Genomic DNA, 27338 nt, shown 5'->3' on the forward strand with positions numbered 1-27338 from the left:
ATAAGTAGCTCCACCTTTATTTCTCCAAACATTTATAATCAACATGTTTTTTTTTTTTTTGTTTGTTTTTTTTAACACCTCCTTTCACTGATACTTTTCAGAAAAAAAAAGTCTTAAATGTACAATTTAAAGTACTAGTCTTTCATGTCAAGTTCGTGTCCACTAAATCTGAAACATCGAAAAGATTTTTGATCAATAAAGAAATTCAGCTTGGCTCAAAACCAAATATGGAGGAAAGCCTCATTTTTGCAACTTAAAGGTGCTGTAGGAGATCTTGGAAGATGCTAACTTTAGCCTGATAGCACTGAAAGCGAATGTCCCACCCTCCCTGCAATCGCCATCCAAAGCCACGCCCCTGAACACATATATGCTCACAAACCAGAATACTAGAGACAACATTACTACAATAGGCTTCATCACCGGTTCCCAATTACAGCCCATATTCCAAAGTGAAGTTAACTTAAACGGATTTCCCCTGCTCCAGAAGGAGGGAGCAATGAACACTGTGTAGGGATCACTTCGATCTGAACACATTTCATGCACGTAGCTCACTTCTAACGAGCTGGTTATCTGAATCAGGTGTGTTAACTAAGTGAGACATGCAAAATATGCAGAATGGGGAGCGCGAGGACTGGAATTGGGAACCGCTGGTCTACATCATGTGTCATTCACCAATGAGAAAACTTTAAAAGTGCTACATTACCAGGAAGGAAGATCGGGTTGTGGTCGTTTGTCTGTCATTCTCGCTGTGTCTGCACAGCGTGCGTGAACGTGCTGATGACGTATCCTGTCTGCATGAATACAGATACATATGTTGACAGGCAGGTAGGAAAGCAAATTAAAATGTCCACATTTATTCGTCCAACGCCTTCCACAGAATATATAAATACAGGTAAATACATTTAGACCACTTAACTTAATGATTGCTATCGGAATGTGAAGAGACTTTCAACCAGCATAACAAAAAAAAAAGTTTCTGAAGACAATCAACCATTGCACCTTTAAAAGGTTTAAAATGTAAACTTTTTTAATTAATGTTTTTATTAATAAGAGAAGTTGCATTTGCATTTATTATTTTTATCTTATTATTTTGCCTATATAAGAATAGCTATGCATGATTAATATCTAGAGTGACCACTAAAAAGCTGCACTTGAACATAGCACAAAGACTACAGCCAGTGGCCAACTAGCAAGTATGTTCTGTACCTACGTGAGAGGAAATGCTCTCCATAACAGTAGGTGGCAGTAGTCAGTATTGGTCAAACCTAAAAAGCCAGAAGAGCCTTCTGTGTTTGCCCTCTTCATTTGCTGTTTGCTTGCTTTCATTACTTCAATTTCAAAGTCAAATAAGTCAAAATTGAAAATATTAAATAAATAATAAATAAATAAAACATCCCACCAGAACCTGATCTGCTTGCATGCTGCTCTGCTATCTGATCCGTTTGATAAAAACGCACATGCTTTCAGGTCATGAACCACGTAACAGTGATTGGTCGTTCACAGAGACCCAAAAGCTTATCTTCAGCCATTGAACTCTCAGGATTATATTTCAGAGTTTAAAATGACACAAATGATTGCCTGGCTCAAGTGCTCTGCTGTAAGTCAGCCTTTTAAGACAATCGTTAGTGTCCTTACACTGTTTGAGAGCGACACCGTTGTATCCTAACACATGAAAGACAATACTTCAGCAGGTACACAGAAACGTCTCGAATGATGCGTCTTTCTGCAAAGCAGGTGCCCTCTGTGATCCTCATTTACATACAGTACTGTGCAGAGGGTTTAGTCGTATTGCATTCCTTACAACAATTGTTAAAATGGTTATTCATATTATCTTTTGCTATGGTTGTAACATTCTTTTTGCAAATATTGTAATCATCCAGTGAGACTTTTTGGTGAACAACAAAAAGTATGGCCAAAAAAGATTTAATCTCACCATCAATGAGTTAATCTGAGATTAGATTAAAAAAAAATGCAATTAAACATCATGAAAATATCTACAATATGACTTATTCAGTGCTTGCTTGAAGAAAAAAAAAAAAAACTTCCTTAAAAACAAAAAAAGTGTGTGGTTAAAGTGTGTGAGTTTGAAAAAAAAGTTAATAAGAATATTTTTGGAAAACATCCTCCCTTTACAGTGTTTTTCAGTGCTCAAAAATTAGGTTGTTCTTGGCGTCCTAGAGAAGCAAATTTTTACAGTACTGTATATGTAAAAAAGGAATTAAAAAGGTTGTTTTATTTTTTTGCCTTTTTGGCAATTGCTGTTGCTCTAATCTATTCTTGCTGTTTTAGGAAATCTAGTCACAAAGCTAGTACTGTCTTTATACGCAGTGGTGTTCTGAAATGTTGAGGCACAGTATTCACTGTGTCTTGTTTTTTTTTGTTTTTTTTTTATTAGCTACAATTATTGTTTTACATATATAATTATGTAATTCATGTTTGTTTTACAAAAACTAAGTATAAATCCTATAACGGTACTGTTTTTAAGCAGTACATGCATTCCAAAATAATATCTCAAGGCAGCAACAACTGAATCAATATATTTTGTTTAATTTATTTTCATCTGTTCTTTTCTGTAGTCTACTTCAGATTTTCAGAATATCAGTTATCAAAGCTCAGTAAACAATTATTTTCATCAAGCTGATTGCTCACTAAAAACAACCACAGTTTAAAACCAGATGAAAAATGCACCAAATTGAGACAAAATACCAGTTTTTGTTGCATAAACTTAAATGAGGTTAAGTCTTAAATGAGGTAAAAAAAAATCTAGAGCACACAGAACTGTTATCTTTCTGAAATTATAATAAGCCCACATACATCCATATTTATTAATGTAGCCTGACAGCAACATTTGGTAATACTCAAAGATCTTATTAGTCCAATAAAATGCATCAAATCCTACAAAAGAGACATCTGTGTGGCACATTTAGCAGTCTCAGGTACGACCGACGAGGGTTTCTCACGAATCCCATTTAAAGCTGGGATTTTCAGAGTTATTTTTATTTGGTTGTTGTCTTGCAGCGGGATGATTGAAAGGCTGAGAGCACGAGGAGACGTGTGAGGTATTACCACCTCATCTCTAATCTCTCTCCTCATGCTCTGCCTCATTTGGATGGCAGCATTTTTAATTAAACAGATCATTGCACTTTTTCATCCTGTGAAATTAAACATTAAGAGAAAATCCCTTCTGCAAAAGCTCCAGGTAGCAGTTTTATCAAGCTTTCTCGCTCTTTCTCCTTTCAATAGGCCACACTCTGATATGTAGAGAGGTGCTTGTTCACGTAATGAAAAAGAAAGACAGACAGACAGACAGAGAGAGTGTTGCTCACCTCTGCGATCTCATCTCCTTGGGGTCAAAATGAAACTTGTTTTCACAGGTATCTCCTCGTTTCTCACGTTTCCTCTCCTTCTTCTCCTCTTTTCTGTAAATCTTCATCATCTGCTTCTCCTGTTCGGACTGGATGGTCACCTGGCAGCCGTATGTGGGCTCGGTGGATTCATCTCTCATCCCTTTAATCTTTCCTACAAGTTGCCACAAAAAATAAAAATAACAACAGGACAATAATGTTGTAATAACAATAGGAAATAATAGTCATATGAGATCAAATGTACAGTGATACAGTATATAAAATAAATATAAAGCATGTTGCAGCAATGTCGTCTTTCTACACATTCAGTGATTTTTTTTTTTTTACAAAATTAATCCTATTGTCACTAACCCTAATTAAATGTCCTGATGATTATTGGTGGATCTCAACTGCAAAACAATAAAAAAAAATGTGCAAATCTATAAATTTGTTGAAAGCCACTGAAAATTCCGTAAATTAGAACTGCAATAATCAGAAAGATTGGATGGATGGATGGATGGATGGATGGATGGATGGATGGATGGATGGATTGATGGATTTTTCCAATCAGAAAGAAGAGCAAAATCTATGTATTTTATAAAAAAATAAAATAAAATTTTAAAAAAAATCTGGTGAGTAAAGGTCAGAAATCATGAGATTCACTCACAATTATTTTATTCTGTTGAACTTAACAGAAAGTAGATATTTTTGGGGAAATATTTTAAACATTTATTTTTCGCTACATAAATGGGTCTTTATACATTAAATTATAGAGCTACTTTTATATTTTAAGAAGCAGGTCCTTTGCAACGGGATCATGGTTTTTGGGGGTCTGTGACATCAAAAAGCTTGAAAAGCTAAATATAAACTGAAAATTGTGCCATAAAAACTCACTCAGTCGTGACTGCACAAATAATACCGTCATCCAGTCTGACAGTAAATGACTAGATGAAATGAAACTGCAGGTCAACCCTTGAAATCATTAACTTGTGTGACTTGGTGGAAGTTGGTCTCTCGTTGCTGATGAGAACAGCTCGGCATCTAAAGGTATTTTGGTCCATTCATCTATACAAAACTATTTCGGCTCATGTCTTGTAAGACTAAGTGCCGCCGGCGTAGTAAAGGCTAGGGTTTAATATTAACCCTATCAGAGGGTTAAAGTGCTATCAGACTGCCTCTGTCTGCAGCACAACAGCTCAATAAAAAGCCCAATAGCTCTTGAAAGCAGATGAGATGGGATGATTGCATCGGGGCATGGGCTGATTGTCTGAATGATCTCTGCTTTATCTCTTCTAAAGTCTCACCCACGGCAAACCCATCTGCTCCCCCTATTCATCTGTCTTTCACAACACGTCCTTCACTCCTACCTGAATACTGCACTAAACTGTCCCTCTATAAGCACTGCTCACTGGACAGTTCACACAAATATTCCACCATCACATACACAACTTTTATTTTTGGTGGACAACCACAGCAGTTGTTTAGGAAAAAGTGCAAAATGTGTGTGTGTATATATATATATATATATATATATATATATATATATATATACACACACACACACACACACACACACAATGGAAGCAGAGAGTCTTGGCTACAGGTGGCATGATGGCATATGTAGGAGCCTTTAAAAATCTATGTTTGCAAGCTGATACTATATTATATATAATACTATATACCAGAGAGAGCTTTTAGATACAATTATATTCATACATATTTATATTATCACAGTTATGCACTCACGTCAAGTTGTGGTGCACTATGGTCATGAAACTGTATCGGTTGCACAGTTTTAACCCTCTGAGGTCTAAGGGGGTTTTGGGGGCCTGGAGAGGTTTTGACATGCCCTGACTTTTGTGCTTTTTTCAGTTGCTTATAAACATATACATGGCTAAAGTCTAATAACACTGTAATCAGTACAAACTGGGCTACAGTAATATGTAAATAGAATGTATGTACATGATTGTGTTTTTGAGAAAACAATGTTTATGCGTGGTTAGTGTAAAACTAAAATTTTGAAGTCACTGAAATAAGGTCATAAAACACATACAAAACATTTGTTCACAAGACTGTCAAACCTGTAGCTTATAGCCTAGAATTTTTGCTTCAAAATGATGTGTAAATCATCTTGGTTACTCACTCACAGAAAACAATAGATTAATTAAAAAAAATTTTAAGACACTTTTTGTTTCAAAAGGGCATATGCGAGTAGGTGTCAACTATCATGAATATTTGTGTGATTCACACCTGAGAAGACAAAGACCCGCATAATGAGCTGCATAATGAGCCTTTCAGTCAGGTGTGTGACTGAGAGGGAAGAGTTACAAGAATGAATGTGAGGACAAAATGTATATATTTTTATGTTTGTAGTTTATTTAGAATATATTTAATTATCCCACAAAATAATTTGAGATTCACTTGCAAGTGCAGTTAAACAGTTTATTAGGAACAATCAAAGCTGACTTTCAAAGCTGAATTTTTAGCATCATTACTCCAGTCACATGATCCTTCAGAAATCATTATAATATTCTGATTTGCTACTCAAAAAAAAAAAATATTATTATTATTATTATTATTATTATTATTATTATTATTATTATTATTATTATTAATGCTGAAAAGAGCTGAGAATATTTTTTCAGGGTTTTTTTTTTGATAAATTGAAAGAACAGCATTGTTTGTAACATTTATCGTATTGATTGTTTTTATTTATCATCACGTGTGTGCTAAATAAAAGTTTTAATTTCTATATATTCTGACTCCAAGCTTTTGAATGGTATAAGGTATATTGTTACACTTGGAGTAAGACTGGAGTAATGATGCTGCAAATTTTGCTTTGATCACAGGAAAAAATTAAATTTTAAAATATATTCAAATAAAAAGCAGTTATTTTAAATATTAAAAATATTTCACAATATTACTGCTTTGGCAAACTGGTATTGACTGGAATTGTGTAATGTTCACCGGTTTTGCCAATTAATCAGCACTGATAGTTGATTGCCTGAACTATCGGTTATCGGCAAAAATCCATGCCGATAGTTTTCCGGGTTGCGTCCGTTGCCGGAGTGGCTGAGAAGGGTCCACTGCCATTATACAGTACGAGAGTGGCCTCTAGAGGCGGAAATCACTAACAGCACATGTTGTTTGTTTTGACACATGACACTGCACGCTGCACAGAGCAAGAAACTTAAAACGTGCATTTCAATGCAGCCGACAAAAAATCCTGCCACGGAACAGAGTGCCATTCACATAGTTTTCCATTAAATTACATTATATTTGTCCCATGTACATAATGACTTCACCTTAGGCTATAAATTTTGTATTGTGCTCTTTCTGTGGCCCTAATACAGTCTGTATGCTTCATATAGAGAGCTGTAATACAGATCGCACTTTCTCTTTCCCTTTGCTCTGTTTTTTTAAACACCGAACTTCAAACTCATTTATGCCACATTGTTCATTTCTGAAGTAAACTTATGACTTTTTGGTGATATAATAAACAGTAAATAAACAGTTTTTGAATAGACAGTGACGCATATGGTGTGTGACAACGCTGCGCTTTTGCCCAGAGTGTGACTTACATATATATATATTTTTTTATTTTGATTAGATAATCATGCAGTGTTCTAAAACAGAAGCAAATAAAGTGTGAGAGTACACATACAATAGCAATAACCTATGTATATAATTTTAATGCCATGGACTTGTGTAGATATTTAAAGATGGCCATCTTTAAGTATGACTGTTGAAATTAAATGGTATTATACTACGGGGCCATTGAATGCTGAATCTCGAATCTGATTGGCTGACGAACGTTCTGAGGTGTGTGATTATTTTCAGGGAAACACATGGCGAACGTAGTTCCAGGCAGCTCTCTTGACCGCATTACAGTTCCATATCACTTTGCATAGTAAAACTGTAATATTGGAAATGAGCATACAGTACCTATACAGCACAAAGGACTAACAAAAACAACAACATGACAGACGATTTTCCGAAAGTAAATACACATGACATTTCTCACTAGCGAGGTAATAACAGTACTATTTAGAGACGCTGCTGCAGAACACTGTTGAGGGATGCACAGAGGTAACGTAGCCTAATTCACACTAGCTCTCTCTTGCTTTCTCTTTCTCTGTGTCGCTCTCTTTCTAATAACTTCATTAATAACTGCAGTAGAATGCTATCAATGGCTCAAGCCTCCATTACCAGCTTTAAAATGATGTTTTGGAACTAGCAAAAGAGGCGTTGGATGAGATGCGGAAGAAATAACCTTACTCACGATAACGATTTAAGTACAAAAACCGGATGAATCCCTTTAAATATATAATCTGATCGATGTCTTGAGGTGTGGTAACCATAGTATAAGCGGAATAATTGACTCCGGGCCGTTTAATTATTAGAAAAATAGTGCACACCCGAGGTGTAACAGCCATGACGCAAACCTCGGGTGTGCATTATTTTTCTAATAATTCAACTGCCCGTCGTCAGTTATTCCTTACATTCTTAACAGTAAGAGTCCATTTGTAATATTAATGAAAGCTTTAGAAGTATTGTTCATTTCAACATTTACTATTACTAATAGGCTACATTTTTAAATTTGAAAGTTTCTTTTTTTTAACATTAGTAAAATCAATATAATAATTGATATTAGTTAGTGTATCCATTTACAAAGTATTGTTCAGTAGATAGATAGATTGTGACATTCATAAAGAAGTCCAGTCTGATATGTCCAAATAAATAATAAATAGATCAAATCAAACTTTCATTTGCATTTACATTTGTTCATTTAGCAGACACTTTTCTCCAAAGTGTCTAGTTAGTGTAAAAATTGTTTAGTGTTTGTTTCAAGTCAACATTAGGATGATTATAATAATTATAGCTGTGATGTGAAAGAGTCAGTGGTAATATCATTGTGTTCCTATTGGTCAGTGTTAGAGGCTGACAGTTAGCCTGCCCTGGACTAGGTTAGTTACCCAGAATATGCTGCCACAGTGACTGAAGTTGATCTGTGTTAAATTTGCTTTATAGACCCAAATCATATGACAATGAGTCAGACTAACTGAAATAAGCCTGGCTTATTTGGTAAACTTGTTTTATGAAACAGGCCTCGAGGCATTAGAAGTCAGAAAACACTTAAGTTAATTTATGATTTTCTGTCTGAACCAAATAAATAAAATTGATCACATTTTTTCCATTGTATCATATTATATCGAATCACATTGTGTTGAATCGATTCGAAATCCGATTGCACTGCATCATGATGGAGTGAATCGTTTGGTATCGGTAGCTGCTTCATATGTATCTTTGTATCACTGTATCCCAATGTTGGCTATGCATCGGGATACATATTGCATCGGCCTCAGTTATGAGATGCACATCCCTAGTGCCTAATGTGAGTAGAACCTAAGACTTGGAGCAGTAGCTGCTACACACTGTCAAGAACAAGACAAGTTTATAAAAGCATCTATCCTACTTCATTACATCCATGACTGAGTGAGCCAAGTTTCTATATGCCCAATAGGTGTTTTTGACGTGAACATGTCATGTGTTCATATTCATCTCTCTGATGTCAGTAAGTTGCAAAACAACCCTTTTTTTTAATTTTTGTTTTTTTTGTGATCTTGTGGTGTTTTTGTATGACAGTATTTTCATTTATCTTATTTCAAATGATTTTCAAAAGATTTTTTCATGACCTGATCCTTTTCAGAAACTGCAGATGCACTTTATGATATGTTCCAGTATATTACATCTGTTTTTAGCTAAATATTGACCAGCAAAGCAGTCCAACAGGAGCCATAAATGAAAGACACAGACAATCTTCCTGCCTCTTGAACTTGATGCTAGACAGTCTGTGAAAGGCAAGACCTGCCAACGTGACACCTCTGTGTGTAGGAGATGGAGCTGTCTGAATGCAAGTTCTAAGAAGTGACAGAGCTCAGTTTTCAGACAGGTCATTACCAACCAGCCTGATCTAATCAGACATGTCCCCTTTAATGACAATGTTAATTATGCAACACGTCTGTTTTAATTGTCATCTGTCAGATAGTCTTGTGTCTCTATCCTGTTCAATGGCCTTCACATGGTTCCAAAAAATGTGACCAGTTGAATTTATGTTAAATTTACTACTTGGTAAACTTTTTCTTCCTGTTCCCCTCAACAAATGAGTTCCAGGAGATAATTTATCTACAAACATCAGTATAACAGGATTGGTTTAGGTGTGAAATTATCCAGGCTAGCAGGTACTAAGCACACTTAGTGTAAAAAAAAAAAAAAAAAAATTCTGTTATATGTTGATGTCAGAAGTGCAGTTGATGCGTAACCAGGGCTGTGCCGGTCTATATTAGATGATCACTAATATGGACTAGAGCCCAAACGATATGGATTTTTTGGGGGCCAATGATACCAAACGTGTACTTGAATCATGGTGAAATATCATGTGAAGTCCACTTTGCAGGACACTTACAGTCGAATAAGACAAAGCTTGAATGCTGCTGCCTGAACAAGAGACCTCCTTACTGAAGTGGAAGTGTTGGCTGGTGTCACTGTCTTGCGAACGCAGCGGCAGATCGACACCAAATTTGGGGGATCCCTTCAGCTCGAGGAGCCATCTCGAACACCACCCTTCATGAGTCGTTAGCCCCCCCCCCACCGGGAACACCAGATTGATCAGTATTTAACCGTCCATAACACCCGGACCCTAGGGCTATCACCGTGGGGGTGGTCCCATTCGAAAGGGGGCCTCGTGACGAACACTTGATTCGGCGTTCGAGAGTGTTCCTCGAGCTGAAAGGATCTCCCTGAATTTGGTGCGCACCGAGCCGTTACAGATATAAGACCGTTCAAAATTTCGGTGGTAGTCCATACACTTAAGCTTTAAAGCATTTCATCCAGGTCTCCAGTAGCAAACAATGGATGTTCTGCTGGACAAACTCTGTAATTACACCATTTACAAGCATTTTATGTTCTGTAAAAATGGTTCATATTGGTGGCATATTCGCTGATACCGATATATCTGCGACATACTCCTATCAGCCGATTAAATTGGCAAAACGATATATCGGTCATACTCTAATATGGACAATCTATACACTAAAAATAAAATGTAAATAAAATCCATTAAATCATAACTCTTAATTTTCAACGGTTTGAACTACAAATTTCTATTGTTAGAAAAAAAAATGAATTCAAGTAGTAGGCAAAAGACCAGAAACATCTCAAATTGTCTTCAAAGTAACGGTAAAGAATAAAAAAAAAAAAAAAAAAAAAATTATATATATATGAAAGTAAATAAAAGACATTTAGTAAATAAATGTAAATAAGATCCCAAAATGGGGGTAAAAATATTTTCAATGCATTGTACCAAAAATAGAAAAGACCTACTGATGTTATGGAAAGAGATTTAAACAGAGGGTTAGAAAAACACAAGTGTTGTTTATTCGCAGCAAGAGTGTCAAATAGTACTGGCAGGTGAGTAATAGAGTCAAAGTATCAGTCTTTAGGGAAGATGAGGAGAGTAACACCGTTACTGGTATTCCAGGAGATTGTGGAATGGAGATGAGCGAACGAACTGAGAATCAAGGTGAGGGTGTTTGCTGTGATTGGGAGGTGGCTGAGCCTAGCCGATCTGTGACAGTACCCCCTCCTCCACCACCCGCTCCTGAGGGCCGAAAACCCCGGCGTCGTGGTGGCCTACCTCTTCCTCGGGGCCCAGGGCGATCTGGATGGGTGGAGTGAAAGGCTTCCAGTAGCGTGGAATCGAGGATGTCAGCTCTGGGGACCCATGACCGTTCCTCTGGCCCATAACCTTCCCAGTCCACAAGATATTCCAAGAGACCACCACAGCGCTGGGAGTCCAAGATCTTGTTGACCTTGTAGATGGTACCTTCCTCTTGGATTAGCAGAAGAGGGGGTTCCTCCATCAGTCCAGGCTCTGTGGAGAGAGGAACAGGGGGATGGTGAGGTTTCAGGAGTGATACATGGAAGGAGGAATTAATTTTGTATTGTTATGGAAGCTGGAGTTGGTAAGTGATTGGGTTGATCTGTTTGAGGATGGTGAAGGGGCCAACATATCTGGGACTGAGCTTCTTGCAGGGCAGGCGCATCCTAATGTCCCGTGTTGACAGCCATACCTTCTGTCCAGGTTGGTATGATGGGGTCTCAGCCCTCCGAAGGTCCGCTGTTGTCCTGGTCCTGCACACTGCCCGCTGGTGGTGAGCTGTGAAGGGATGATGTGCACCCTCCAACCAGTGCATTTGGTTACATCACAGCTTGGGACCAGATGGTCTCTGCCCATTGGAGTGCTCTCTCCGTCAGCAGGGATATGATGAATGCTATTTTGGTGCCTTCCGTAGCGTAAAGTTTTGGCTGCATCTCCAGGGCAAGCAAACACTGCAGCAGGAATCCGTTGCACTCCTCCGCCGAGCCAGAGAAGGGTGCCAGTCTGGCCATGGGACTGGTAAATATTGTAGAAGAGGAAGCGGTGGTGGTGACGGGCGTGGCACGTGATGTGACAGTGGCAGGGGTAAGTATCTGTTTGAAGGCATCCACGATCTCCTGGTACGGGTCGGGAGCACTCATCTTGCTGAATCCTTTGTGGTCCAATCTTCTGTTATGGAAGGAGACTCACACAGAGGGTTAAAAAAAAAAAAACACAGGTGTTGTTTATTCGCAGCTAGAGTGTCAAATGGTACTGGCAGGTGAGTAATAGAGTCAAAGTATCAGTCTTTAGGGAAGATGAGGAGAGTAACACCATTACTGGTATTCCAGGAGATCGTGGAATGGAGACAGAGGACTGCACACACCTCAGACTATGAACAAACTGGGAATCCACGGAGCTGATAACTAGGGGGGATACAGGAGAACACACTGGAGGAAACACAGGAGGTAAGTACAACAGAGGTAAGTCTTTCAATGTATCTCACAGATATCAGAGAGAGAGAATGAGTCCAACTTGTAAGAACAAGATCGGACACTGGAGTGACGTGAGGCGTGTGCTTCTGAATGTGCGCTGAGGGTGATTGCTGATCCATGCCAGGTGCGTGTGATCAGAACTCAGGTGAGGGTGTTCGCTGTGATTGGAAGGTGGCTGAGCCTGGCTGATCTGTGACAACTGAGGGCACATTGTGCACTTCCAAAGCATTTCATGTGCAGACTTGTTCAGACCTTGTAAAAAAAACACTGATCATCCTGTGACCTTACTGATTAAAATGATAGCAACATCACAATGTTGAAATAAGAGATATTTCGATAAGGTGTCTGATTTAAACCCCAGTAACAAAACTGCCAAAAGAGTTGTGAACTGTTTGAACTGTCTGTTTAAATGAATCAAAATGAGCAGATATTCAAGCACACCTGGTAAGCTGCTACTTCTAAGTTATTATGAGATAACACACACACAGGCAGACACATGCATGCACACACACACAGTCTGCAAAAAAAAAAAAAAAAAAAAAAAAAAAAAACCTAATTAAAAAAAAACACAACTCCAGACCTGACACAAACTCTTGCCTCTTCTGTTAACTGTGGGGAAGCTTAAGTGAAAACACCTGCATCACATTTACACAACAAATTTGGTTTATTTATCCATGGTATCCAACAAATACTAAACTAATTTGCATAACACTAACAGCAAATCACAAGCCACTTAGCTTTACAATATTGTTATTACAAAAAAATGGGGGGGGGGGGGGGTATAATGTTATTTCCATGCATTCTGAGTTATTTACACTGTTAAAAAGTTGGATTCTCATGCTAAACATGACCAAAGTTTAAAAAAGGGGGTATGAAAGAGTATTTCTGTACCAAGTGCACTCTTTCCGGGGTTTTTTCGAGCACGGCCCTTCATGACGTCATGAAGGGTGGAATTCCTTTTATGGGCACTTCTCCTGGAACAGCATGCGGACATGTCAACCAGAGCGAGAGTAAAAGCACACCTGTCAGCATCGAGAAGAATGTCTCCAAAGAAGTGTGTTTTTGGTTGTAAGGGAAAGATAACCTTGTTCAGTTTCCCATAGAACCCAGCGTTATGTGAACAGAAGATGCAGTTTATTTTTCCTGGGCAGCAACGGAGTTTTGCAAGTGTGTTTGTTTGTTCTCGTCATTTTGGCGATGAAAGTATATATATATTATGTGATACAGTAGAAATCATTCCATAATGTTTCAAATTAGGGCTGCACAATATAAAAAGCTGCAATTGTGATATTTTTTTTTTTCTGCAATACGTATAGAATTTTCACAGGATGTATTAAATAGCTATATTTCGATTATATTTGGAATTTATTCTAGATTGATTGGTGTGATTTTGTTAGGAATGCATCTGCATAGAACATGAAATTAATTAAATTTTAAAAAGCTGCAAAATTACTTTTTACTTTTTAAGCTTTCAAGGTAGGCACCAAATCTTCATGACTGTGTTAAACAAGTAACAAGAAATACTTAAAAAATATTACATTTTCTTAAATTAACATAATTATTAATAATAACCAACAAAAGTGAGTTATAATAATATAATTAAAAACTGTATTAAACCAAAAAACACATGTATGTGTTTAAATGTATTTATTTATAAAATTTGTTAATAATTTATAGTTTAAAATAAAAGATGTTCCATAAACCTGGTTTGGCGTTAAATACTTAGAAATGAAGCATGAATTTACAAAACATAGAGAGCAGACTTTGCCACATTTCTTAAGTCTACCAAATGTCAGAGGCTTATTTGTATTTATAATTACATTTTGTGTAAAACAGTTTAAACATTTGGCAGTCTGACCAAACAATGAGTCCAAAATAAGACTGTAATAACCTCTGGGTCATTCATCACACTGGAAATGGAAAGTCTAGTCAATCATATTCTATTGTGGAAAACAAGCTTGATTTCAAGCTGTTATATGCTGCCCACTTCATCAACAAAATAGGTCATCTAGGTTTTCATACAGGCAATGTACATTCTATGCAAGTGCACAAAAAAAAAAAAAAAAAAAATTATATGTTAGTATGCTACTGTAAAAATGAAATGCTCCAATCCATAGCTGAGAAAGAAAGTACTCTTCCGAAGCTCCATATTGTCTTTGTGTTCTTTTTAGTCTTTAAAACTGTGTCAGATAGATATCAAAAATAAAAGACCTTAATTCACTAAGTAATTCTGTTTTGGTCTTCCATTAAATAAAAAGAATGAAAGAATGAGAAATTATCACCAAGAGGCAGACTGTCTTGAGCTGTGATCTTCTCTCACTCACGTCAGTAATAACATTAAACTACTGCATTTGGCTTTCATCTTCTTAATATGCTGCTGCTGCTGCTGGGCTGAACTGCTTTAAACCCAGCAAATTCAACTTCTCAAAGCCTGTGGCTGCCCAAACAACCATGTTGTTTGTTGAGGTAAGCTCAGACCTACAGTAACCCTCAAACCAGCTCATAATGATACACACAAAAAATACTCAGCAAGTCTCCATTGTGCTCCTAACAAAATGTTTACCAGCTTTCCAACCTCAAAGACATTAGATAGATCATTAACAAGGAGCACTGACTTGATGTAGTTCAGATGAACTCCCATGTATTAACATCTCTGTCAATATCTTGTATGATTTGGTAATCATTTCATTCCATGTATGCTTAAACATTTCTCAAAGGGATAGTTCGCCCAAAAATGATAACTCTGTCACCATTTACTCATCATCCTGTATAACTTACACACACAATGGAAGTGAATGGTGCTGCTAACCAAAACTGTCAAGGAAGAACTTTTTTGAATTTTCATTCACCAGGGTTGATGTGGTCTATGCCCATTGATTAATGTGAATAAAAGCCTAAATTAAATCATTATAAAAAGCAATCAAGACACTTCAGGACACCTGGAATAAACCAATGTCTTTTACGAATAAAGCTTGAAGATGATGACCTGGACTTTCCATTGGTGGACAAAAATGATAAGAGAAAGATGAGGAAAAAAGTAGCTTCATTTTAAAGATGAACAAAAATCTCATGGGCTTAGGATATTATGAGAGTTAGTAAATTATAGAACTTTAATTTTTGGGTGTGCTAAAAAAGTGCAACACTTTGTAGCCTGTTCAATCGACTCAAAGAAAACTTATAACAAAAGTTATGACATAGAACCTGCTACACCAAGAAAGAGATCCTCAAAAGTCATTTTTCTGCTTTTCTTGATAAACAAACTATGACAGACCACTTATGTTTTCATGGATACATGAAGTGACAGGAAACATGCATTCATGACATTGTGTGTGAACTCGGCTGTGCTTTCAGTGTAACACAAACCCTGATACTCGCACACATTCTTATGCCAAACTGGTTGTAGCCTAGTTCACATCTCACGGCTCTGACAGAAATGCCTATTACAGACAAACCGGCTCATACTTTCAGATCTAGGTATCCTATTCTGAGAACCGCAGTTCTGGGCTTGTCTCTCCTTTCAGTCACAGATATTGACCATCAAGACTCAAAAGGTTCTTTTGAATAATTCATATTGCCTTGGACACCCTCGCTACCTCTTTAACATTTCCATCTCAAAGGCGTCTGTGGGCTTTTCTTCAATGCTGTATTGGGGACACGGTCACGTCTGCATCCCCTGAGCCCCTACAGACACGGCTGCTGAATATCCCCTCCTCTCGTCCTTTCATGTGACTCACTTGCTCAAGTTATGGGGAGCTACTACAGGTACACAGTTGTCGTTGATTTTTCAGAATCGTATTTAAAATGCTTCTAACATAGCTGACACCTGTGAAGTTCATGAAGTTACCCAACAAAGAATAAGGGTGTAGAAATACTGAACACTGATCCACTACCTATCAAAAGATGGCAAACATTATTATATGTTAGAAGTATGTACTTATTTATTTATTTTACTAAATAAGTAAATAAGTTCCGATCACTCATTTGCATACCGACATTGTTGACAGCTGTTAATGCACAATCACCATTTTAGATTAACTAACTGTAATACTGCATAAGATTTCCATTTGAATTGACAGCATAAAGCTAGCAAAACTGTGACACGCTTACTCTCGCATTCTCTGACACACTTTATTTGTCAGTACTTATGCTTACTTGATGGCAACCTGCCTAAATAAAATCTTGCTGAATTTTAGGTTTGAAAATAATAAAATTTCATATTAAAAAATGTAAAAAGTAAAAAAGAAATAAAAGAAAACAAAGATGTAAATATTAGCACTTTATTATTATTATTATTATTATTATTATTTTTAGTGCACTTTATTTATTAACTTATTAAAAATAAATTATTGTAAATATTTTTATAGTTATATTTAATAGGTCACGCTATGTACAGTGTGAGCACAAGACCAAATCTTCAGGTGCTCTCATGAGAACCAGACTGAAAAACTTGTGTGCATCCCTGTATAAAATATACACGCACACACACGTGCAACATTTTGAGCGGGGGTCAAGAAAAAAATTGCAAAAGAATGCACTTTTTTTTTTTAAATATGTCAGTTTTTTGGATTCGTTAACACCAAATGCAAGACACATGAAAACATTATTTTTTTCAAACGCGTGCTGTCTGTGGAGGATTGGCCAGTTCCCATTCCAGATTTAATTTGGGTGCTCTCACATATTTTTGTTCCCTCCATTACTATGGTTATCACTGTGTCAATCACTGACATTTCGAGAATGAATTCAGTATAAATATGTGGATGTCATGTCACAGCGTTTATGTGTCCAAAAAACAAAAAAATCATACAAATTGGGAATGGATTATAACCTAGAAAACACACAAACTCTCTTTATTGTCACTAAAAAGCCATCACTCATCTTAGTTCATCATGATCTCTCAAAGTTCCATTATAATCAATGTCTCTAAACTGCATAATGTATCTCTAATTTGCATCACGTCTGCACTCTTTGTTATGAGATGATTCACGAATGTTTTCAGTGGTGAGTGAATTCTCACAAACTAAAATGTTTCTGATTGGCCACAGCATTCAAAATTAGTGCTGTCAATCGATTAAAAAAAATAACGAATTAATCACACATTTTTTTCTGAAATTAACCGCGATTAATCCCACCTAACATTAAAGTTTTTAATTATAATTTTATCTTGCAATAATTTCACATTCAATCTTCAAATTAATGTAAAAACAACATAAATTAAGTATTTTTAATATTTTTGTTTAATGCCATCTTTTTTATGACTGAAGGCCAGTATCAATGATACCAACTGATGTCTCTTAATTCTTTCCTAATATTAAATCTGCACTATAGCCATTCAACATTACAGCATAATTGAGAGCTATCAATTTAACATTTATTAGACTTAAAAAAAAAAAAAAAAACTCTAATGTGAACTTAAAACAATTTTCACGTAAACCCATTATAACAAATGTTATATAGCTACCTGTGCCCTACTAAATTCGTACTTAAATATAGATAAAGCTTAAAACTAAAGCTTTTACTTTTTTTTTTGTTCTTTGAGTACCAGACTTCACAGCAGCTGGTTTTAAGTATATTTTGGCTGCTACTCTAAGAGCTGCCACTGCTGAACTTGACACAGATCTGACACTGCTTTAAATGTGACTCATAATAATAAATACTTACACTAGGTGGCCATCCAAAACGGTGGTTCTACCGCCGCACGTACTGCCGCCACCGCGTCTGCAAAGTGCATTTCAAACAAGCGCGTCAAAGCATATTTTCGCAAATAGACGTCAGTTTTGCCTCACCGATGTGTTATATTTGACTGCAGTCAGGGAAAATGAAAGAAAAACAATGTAGGCTAGTTAAAATATTTAATATTCACAGATGAAAGTTTAGTCCTTATGAAGATATGTGCGTTTCTTAGAAGGAATTCAAGCAGGATAAATGTCAAGCCTATGAGCCTGTGCTTATATTTTCTCTACACCATATTTTAGATTTGACACATTTAAATAGTTTGCAGTATTATTTATATAATATGAATTATGTGTTATATTATTAAAAAGAAATTGTGGTTTACTTTGCATCGGAGCATTAAAAGTGGTAGCCTATTGTGAGCTAGGCTTGCGTGTTTTATAAATTATTTTCTTTATTTTAGTGAAACGTGAGGTACTGTATAATTTCGCTCCCATTATTTAGGCCTAATTACAACAAGAAACGAATAAATTAAACCTGCTCGATTTAACTAAATCATTGAAACTCTAAAGAATGGACTGATTAATAAAACGTCTTCATGTATAAACTCAAGTTCTCTCATTATAATCAACAAAATACACACAATGTTAAAAAAGAGCTTCATTAATTGACAACTTCAGTGATTTTAAATGGAGTCTTCTTTACTTGCTTTCATATAATTTAAGTAAAGTAAAAATAATAATAATAATAATAATAATAAATAAATAAATTGCAGCCGCATTTAAATGCAGGTTTGTATAATATTCCATAAAATATCAGTGCAAGATTTGCGGTGTTATTCTGACTGGAGCAAGGAGCGGATTTTTTTAAAAGTCGGAGCGTCGTGGTTTTCACTCGCTCCAGTACCGCTCCATCACGTAATATAACTGAATATTTAGAAAGAATTCACATGATAAACATATTTAGCTATAGCTTGATACACATCCGATCAGAAGACTATAAAGATGGCAATAGTCGAGCGTTACAGGCTAGTTCTCAAGGAGTTTGTCTGTTCCTTTTACTGATTATTTTCGGGTTAAAGCATGATTTAAACAGATACAGCACATTCACACATAATCACTGTTGCAATAATGCATTCAAACAAATGTAATTTTACAGTGCTACTTCATCTGTATCTGATTTTGAAATCTGTAGGGAATGCATCGATCTGTAGATAAAATAACTGATGAAAATGTACTGTTATTTTCATCACAAACAAAATTTGCACAGCAGAAAGCAGCAATTATACCTTTTAATGCTGGCAACCATGTTATTAGTTTGGCATTTGGTAGGAAGAAAGTTTGCACACAATAGCCTAATCCCCTTTGAAACTATGTTATGAACATAACATTTCAACTTTAGCCACAGAGTGAAGGCGGAGCGGTGTTTCTGGTATCAGTGAGCGCGAAGCGGAGTGATTATTAAATGCTCGGAGCACGGAGGGGAAATTGTTGCTGCTCCACTCTCACATACTCTGCTGCCGAGTGAGAGAGATGTTTCGCCCTACGAAATGAACAAGACCGTCCGGTGTAGACATGGTTAGACAGTGTCTGCTATATTTACAAATAATTGGTATAAGAAATAAAAATAAATGCATAACCTAAACCAGCGGCATAACGAGATGAAAATATAGACTAGAAAATTGATTTACACTTGGTCTGTCCTACATCCATGACACTGACTCACTGCGGAGTTGGCAGATTTAATCTGAACAGCTCTTAACGCCGAGTGGATGGTTAGAAGCATTATGGGCTAGTATTAAAAAATAAATAAATAAATAAATAAAATAAAGGTCTTTCCAGCATTAATGTAATAACGTTACTGCATTTTATTAATCATCTTGTCTCAGTTATAAATTTGACTGGTAAATGATAAAGAATTATATTAAAACTTGTTTTGAACAATTTCTTTGTCATTTGAATACTGATTTTAAGTAGGGAGGCAAAAAAATCGATTTAAATCGTAAATCGGACTTTTTGTGAAAAAAATCAGGAATTTTTTTTTATCGCCCAGCCCTAATGCAACAGTTTACATTTTTTTTTTTTTTTTCAGAGGCAACTTCCTCTGAAATTAAGTTATAATAACTAATAAACTTTATTTTGCTATACAGTAGTCAACATTTGAAGTGGATCTAATCTTTCTTTAAAGTTGTTCTTAAACAAATATGTCCTAAAACCTGTTCTGCAAATTTGAAACCCTCATAAGACACTGTCCATATGAAAGAGCAAGAAATTCACACCTTTATCTCGACCCCCATAAGCTATACAGAACTACCCCAAAACCCCCAACCCCCTCCAGCTGAACTGAATTCGTTTTTTTGGCTGCGAGGAATGGTGTGTTCTCATGTTACTGGGTTCAAACATGCCTGCATACACAGCACCCCTACTCTTTTTATTCATTATTTTCTCGCAGCCCATATTATTATTTTCACTAGACAAAAATAATAACAAATTATCAATTGATAATTAATCATTATTTTTGCGAAAATCATTGTTATTTCTGAATGTAGGCATTTGAGGAAGGCTTTAAGACCAAGCGGAATCCTCCGTCAGCTGCTCCCGCTTCACAGAAGTGCCTCACTGACCCAGATTCACCGTCCGCAGTTTGATTTTACTAAATCAGTTTGAGCGAATACAACTTACTGATCATGAGCCCAACATTTAGCAAGGCAGGAAAACATTCAGTCTACCTGAAGGAAGACGTATTTCATTAATATTTTAGTTGAAAACTTTAAGTGCCATTGTTTAAAAAAATGCATCATAGAAATGTTTCATAGACCTTCAGTTGTCATGCTTTAAAATCCAATGCCATTTGTAATTTCACAGTATTTTCACCTCCTAAATTACTACCCCGATACTATAATGGTAAAATTTATTCAGGCCGATGGCATTTTTTATGACATTATTTATTTTTTTATTTTTAGAATAACTGTAGCCTACCTAAATGGGTGAATCAAGACAAATATAACTTTTTAACTGCAGGCAGATATAGGCCTATATTATTGTGCATTACAAATATTTGGATCGTCCCTTATTTTATTAAAGAATAAATACTTATTTTCTTCAAGAATAAACATTATAAATAAATAATAAAAGAAAGAACCTCTATTAGCACTTATTTTACATTTCTGAAGTTAATTGGCAACTCTAATGATTATGTTATTATCTTTTGACTCCCTGACAGCACCTTCCTTAAAAAAAAAAAAAGAGGTGGTAGGAGATATGCGAGCGATTAATAGATTTAAAAAAAGAAAAAAGTGGGTGCTTGGTTTCAGAAAACGAATACAGCTCGTAAAAAATGCTATGATGAAAAAGTCAAGTTAACTTATTAATTCATAGAAATAATTTAAGCAATTAAAACCTTTTTTATACTAGATTCAGCTTGAATTTCAATACTATTAAACTGACTTTAAAATCTTAAGGAGTCTATAAGTTGAAACGGTAAAATGTCACAGTGCATGTTAAATAGCCTAAATTAACTTTTATCTTGAATAGACCTTGATTGCATGTTAGCATAAAACTAACAATTTATTGTGACTTTTTTTTTTTTTAATGTACAATTCCTGTATAAAATGTGACAGCAACCTTTATATCAAACATTTTAAAATCGACCACAGCTTAGCAACGTGAGAGGCAGATTGAGCACGCTAAGTGAATGTGATGCACAAAGTCATTTTCAGATGCAATGGAAAAATAAAGCTGGATAAAGACATACACGAAACTTGTAAATAGTTAATAACATAGCCTAGATTAGGCCCATACTCTGTTCCTAAGTATATAATGTAAATTTGTTATCCCAAAATAGGCCTAACACATTTTAACCGATTAATCGCCTATTTCCGTTTGTTGCATTTTTATTTTTTATTTTTTTAAAAACACACTAAAAAATAAATGAAGTTTGTGAGAGTTGCATTTTATTACATTCAGAAATAATAACGGCAGACCTAATAATGCTATAGGCTAATGTACCAACAGGATATTTTTAGTTCCTTTCACTTTACAACAAATCCTTAAAATGTAACTAATTTATCAGAACAGAACAAGAATTACAAATATATAATTCTAATGGATAAATATAATTGCAGTATATAATAATATAGGCTTATAAAAATATATATAATATATAGTTTCATTTGGGTTATGGTACAGTGCTGAGCACTTTAATATAATACAGTGTGAGCTGGCACATTTGTGCATGCAATTGAAAAGTACGTGCTACAAGGACAGTATAACAGCTGACAGTACAGAAAGATTTGTTTATACTGATATATGGCCTGACAACATCTCATCTGACCGCAGTTCACTGTTGTTCTGCTGAAGCTACACGTCACCGTTTCCGGTGCATCATGGGATGTTCGACTATACAGCACTGTGAATATTTCACTCACTTCCATAGCTTTTAACAGTGCCACACATTAATTTTATGAACACTTACAAAAAAGGGCCATTTCATTAAAAAGTGGAAGTTTAATGGATTAAGTCTTTCAAGAGCAGCTCAGTTCCTCATTAATGGCCAAGTGCTCACAGGAAGAGAGTGCTAACTGAAATGACATATAGCTTAGAAATTACAGTCCTGCAATAGAGCTGCACATATTCATAGTCACTTATTCTCACGGTGAGTGTAGAAAGACAGAACAAACCCTCTTTAGACACTTTACATTGAACAAGCTTTGACTTTTTTTTTATTTTATTGCTGCACATTTTATTGTCCGTGGGCTTGTCACACTTCACAGTGCTTATGAATGCATTGGTTTATTATTGTAGCTGGCTGCAGACGGGTTTATGTGATATTTGTGGTGAAAGACCTTGTGCTGTGTTTTAAAGCCCCCTGTTCACACTTTTAAAACAAAGCTCCAATGATCTTTCTTTCGGTCTTAGATGTGTGAAGACATAATATAAGCCTGGTAACTAGAATGCTTACATATTTCATAAGCTCATATTCTCACGTTGCGTAAAAATGCCATTTTCAGTCATTTACTAAAAGCAGACAAAACACACTAGTTAAAAAAAGCTTTTGTTTATGACAATATGATCACGTCTTGATATTGTTTCTCAAAGCTGACGGTTTACCCAATCAGACTATCAAATATCCAGTAATACCCCTCAGTAGAGGATCAACCATCCATGGGAAAAAAAATATTTTTAAAGTTTAATCTGATAACTGAACTGATAGATGTTAAATATGAAACCGGACGATGACTGACTGCGTGATGCAGCCTATTTTTTTTTTTAGTAATTCAATTAAAATTGTGAAACTCGTGTATTAAATACATTCAATGCACACAGACTGAAGTAGTTTAAGTCTTTTGTTCTTTTAATTGTGATGATTTTGGCTCACATTTAAGAAAACCCACCAATTCTCAACAAATTAGAATATGGTGACATGCCAATCAGCTAATCAACTCAAAACACCTGCAAAGGTTTCCTGAGCCTTCAAAATGGTCTCTCAGTTTGGTTCACCTAGGCTACACAATCATGGGGAAACTGCTGATCTGACAGTTGTCCAGAAGACAATCGTTGTCACCCTTCACAAGGAGGGTAAGCCACAAACATTCATTGCCAAAGAAGTTGGCTGTTCACAGAGTGCTGTATCCAACCATGTTAACAGAAAGTTGAGTGGAAGGAAAAAGTGTGAAAGAAAAATATGCACAACCAACCGAGAGAACCGCAGCCTTATGAGGATTGTCAAGCAAAATTGATTCAAGAATTTGAGTTAACTTCACAAGGAATGGACTGAGGCTGGGGTCAAGGCATCAAGAGTCACCACACACAGACGTGTCAAGGAATTTGGCTACAGTTGTCATATTCCTCTTGTTAAGACACTCCTGAACCACACACAACATCAGAGGAGTCTTACCTGGGCTAAGGAGAAGAAGAACTGGACTGTTGCCCAGTGGTCCAAAGTTCGCTTTTCAGATGAGAGCAGGTTTGTATTTCATTTGGAAACCAAGGTCCTAGAGTCTGGAGGAAGGGTGAAGAAGCTCATAGCCCAAGTTGTTTGAAGTCCATTGTTAAGTTTCCACAGTCTGTGATGATTTGGGGTGCAATGTCATCTGCTGGTGTTGGTCCACTGTGTTTTTTGAAAATCAAATTCACTGCACCCGTTTACCAAGAAATTTTGGAACACTTCATGCTTCCTTCTGCTGACCAGCTTTTTGAAGATGCTGATTTCATCTTCCAGCAGGATTTGGCACCTGCCCACACTGCCAAAAGCAGCAAAAGTTGGTTAAATGACCTGTGCTTGACTGGCCAGCAAACTCACCAGACCTGAAAGACCTGAAATTGTCAAGAGGAAAATGAGAAACAATAGACCAAAAAATGCAGATGAGCTGAAGGCCACTGTCATAGAAACCTGGGCTTCCATACCACCTCAGCAGTGGTATTAAAGTCATTTATTTTCAATATGAGCTGGCGTCGAGCAGAAGCAAGCAGTGGCACGGTACGACTTGGAAGTTGAGGGCATCGAGGAGAGTTGAAATCAGCGCAACTTTATGGTAATGAGCTATGACATGTTTCGGCGGCAACCAATTGGAACATAGAAGTCCACCGCTTGCGAGGATTCCAGAGAACGCAGCCCTGTAATCTTTGGTTCCGACCACATTATTTCCAAAGCAAAATGGAGGAGAGGTTGATTATTGCTGTGGCAGGTTTGCAATAATCTATGACAGGGGTCGGAGGAGCAAACGACACACAGTGGGTGTGGTGTCAGGCCTCGGAGAGGCTTTTATTAACAAAAAAGTAACAAAAACAGGGAATAAATTGTCCAAAGTAGAAAATTGTTCAAAACAAATAGGGAATCTGGTGTCCTTGTCGTGCTACGGGGTTCGTGTAGGTGGGCAGTGTTCAGGAAGGAAGGGTCCAGGTAAGGGGCGGAGTCCGGCGGCCGCACGCGCTCCCCTCTCCAGTCCGGGGCACGAGGGGCGGGGTGACGATGATAATTAGGGGGAGGCAGCTGACTCGTCACAGTGCGCACATCAATTAAAGCAGCGAATTAACGGTGATTAAACTGAACGGTTTTAATGCATTGGCCTTGACACACACACACACACATATATACAGTATGGTCAAACTGTATATCTGTTATTCAAATTTGTTTTTGAAAAGTTAAAAAACTATTTATGAAAAAATCTTCATAAACTATTTCTGAAAGTGGTTCAGAATGAGGGTTGAAAACAATTTTCCACATATTCTTTTTGTGCAAAAACTTAAGTAAATCTCAATTAACATTAAAATAATAATATACAAAAAGAAAAACCATGGCATGATTTCTTTAATATTCCGTTACATTTTAGACACAGTATTGGAAGCACTTTTTGTTTTTGCTCATTTTGCCAACGAAAATAGTTCCACATAAAGCCACTGTAGAACTCTTGTGCATCTCTGAGCAACACAGGTGTTTTATTACAAAATGAATCCACATTTTTGTAACGAACGAGTGAGTCAATGATTCAGTGAACCATTTAATAAAGACAATCACTTGCTTCGTTTCTGAATGAATCAGCCGTTTGATTGAATAGGTTCAATGAATGATTCAATGACTCAGTAGCCCCTTTCACACAGTATTACCAGAATGACTTTGCTGGTGAATTCCAAAATGTGCTGTTCACACAGGCAATGTCGTTCTGGAAAAAAAACTTTCACACATCGGTTTTATATTACCGGTAAATTCTGTGACATCATTAACACCCCCCCCCCCCAAAAAAAAACCTCTAAATGACTGCGCCTACCGGTTTGTAAAAAGGGGTATACGTAGTCAGTGTTTTTGTTGTTGTTTTCATTTGTGTGTCAAACGTTCACATTCAAGCAGCGCTTTTGGCCCAGAGATATCATGACTTTACACTGAACTACACAGAGCGGAGTAAAGCCTCGTTTAGACTGTCGGCCCAAATCCGATATGGAATCTGATTTGAATAACTGACTGTCCACACAGTGTATTGTAACTGTTCATATCTGATTTGTGTGTCCATACGCGCGCTTTCATTTTACGGAATGTGCACTGGTTTCTATGGCAATGCCGTTGCATTGTTATGCTTACACTAATAACAGCAATACAGTTTGCAATACAGATGTTGTCTTATGACATGACAACATGCTGCGGTTTCGCTGTATTATATTTTGTCTTGTGAGGCAGCATCAGAAGCACAGGATGGGCAGCTTTATTCAGTGCTGCTGTCTCTACTTTCAAAACTCAAAGAGGTGCATATACTAGCAGCATATTGTGTTTTTCCGCTTGACTTGCATCACGCTGGATGTGTGTCCTGTTGTTGTGATTTGATCTGAATGGAAACAGCGTATCGGCGTAACACAGATGACACAGAACAGCATACATTCAGTGGATATTCTCCAAAATGGCACCAGGGTGATGCGGAGGAGACAAATTGTTGAATATTTTTTATTTTTTTTTCTTTTGCACACAAAAAGTATTCTCGTAGCTTTATATAATTACGGATGAACCACTGATGTCACATGGATTATTTTACAGATCTCCTTGCTATGTTTCTGGACTTGGGAACATTTCAGCTTTGTTGCTGTGTATGGAGGGTCAGACAGCTCTCAGATTCCATCAAAAATATCTTAATTTGTGTTCCGAAGATGAACAAAGGTCCTACGGGGTTGAAACGACATGGGGGTGAGTAATTAATAAAATAATTTTCATTTTTGTGTGAACTATCCCTTTAAATTAAATATCCCTTTTGTTTGTCCTGTAGTAAATCCATAAATATATAGGTAGCAAGGATTTGTTTTCCCACACACTAAACCACATCCTCAGCATGAGACACACTGCTAACTTGATCTACACCTATTATTACCATTAAACACAATTTATATATAAAAATACACATTTCTAGCATTATTTACTTGATGAAATCACCACAGACAAACAGCTTTGAAAAAGACTACATGCTGTGTGTGCTACTTGTCCAATCATCAACGTCTTTAAACCTCAGGACACTAAAGTTGTCACCATGTTCAAGCGCTGCTGTAGAGCACAGAAGCAAATGACCACACATTCTCTCAGAAAAAAAGAGGTGACAGACAGTGAATGTGCGAAAATTTTATTTTAATCTAAGTAGCCTTGTGAAAGTGTGATACAAAAATGGTCATGTGTGACTTGATTTGCCTTTAAGTGAGCACTTAGTTGCATTTCCATCTCTAATGTGAGCAACACGCAGGTACTGTAAATCCTGATACTCATCATCTAGAATTCAGACAACAGCCGATCATCATGAAGTGAAGGTTAATAGAGAATGTTTAAAGACTAACGCACTTACAGTGTTTTGAGAGGTGGCAGTTGTAAAGCTTTATGGAGGTTAAAGGGTCAGTGGCCCCATTTCTCTCTCCACCTTCCTTTCACTCACGGCCTTTCTTTGTT

General features: G+C 36.6%; 1 protein-coding gene across 1 annotated transcript in view; it reads right to left on the reverse strand.

The window, feature by feature from the left end:
* Positions 1-27338, reverse strand: part of LOC109094733 (activating signal cointegrator 1 complex subunit 3-like) — a 154284-nt gene that overhangs the window by 87540 nt on the left and 39406 nt on the right. The window contains exons 5-6 of the mRNA XM_042740349.1: positions 3327-3519; positions 704-791 (exon numbers count right to left, since the gene is read on the reverse strand). Of these exons, the coding sequence (XP_042596283.1) occupies positions 704-791; positions 3327-3505 (267 nt within the window). The 5' untranslated portion in view covers positions 3506-3519. The remainder of the gene's footprint in view (positions 1-703; positions 792-3326; positions 3520-27338) is intronic.

This window comes from Cyprinus carpio, chromosome B16, assembly GCF_018340385.1.
Source record: "Cyprinus carpio isolate SPL01 chromosome B16, ASM1834038v1, whole genome shotgun sequence".
NCBI lineage: Eukaryota > Metazoa > Chordata > Actinopteri > Cypriniformes > Cyprinidae > Cyprinus > Cyprinus carpio.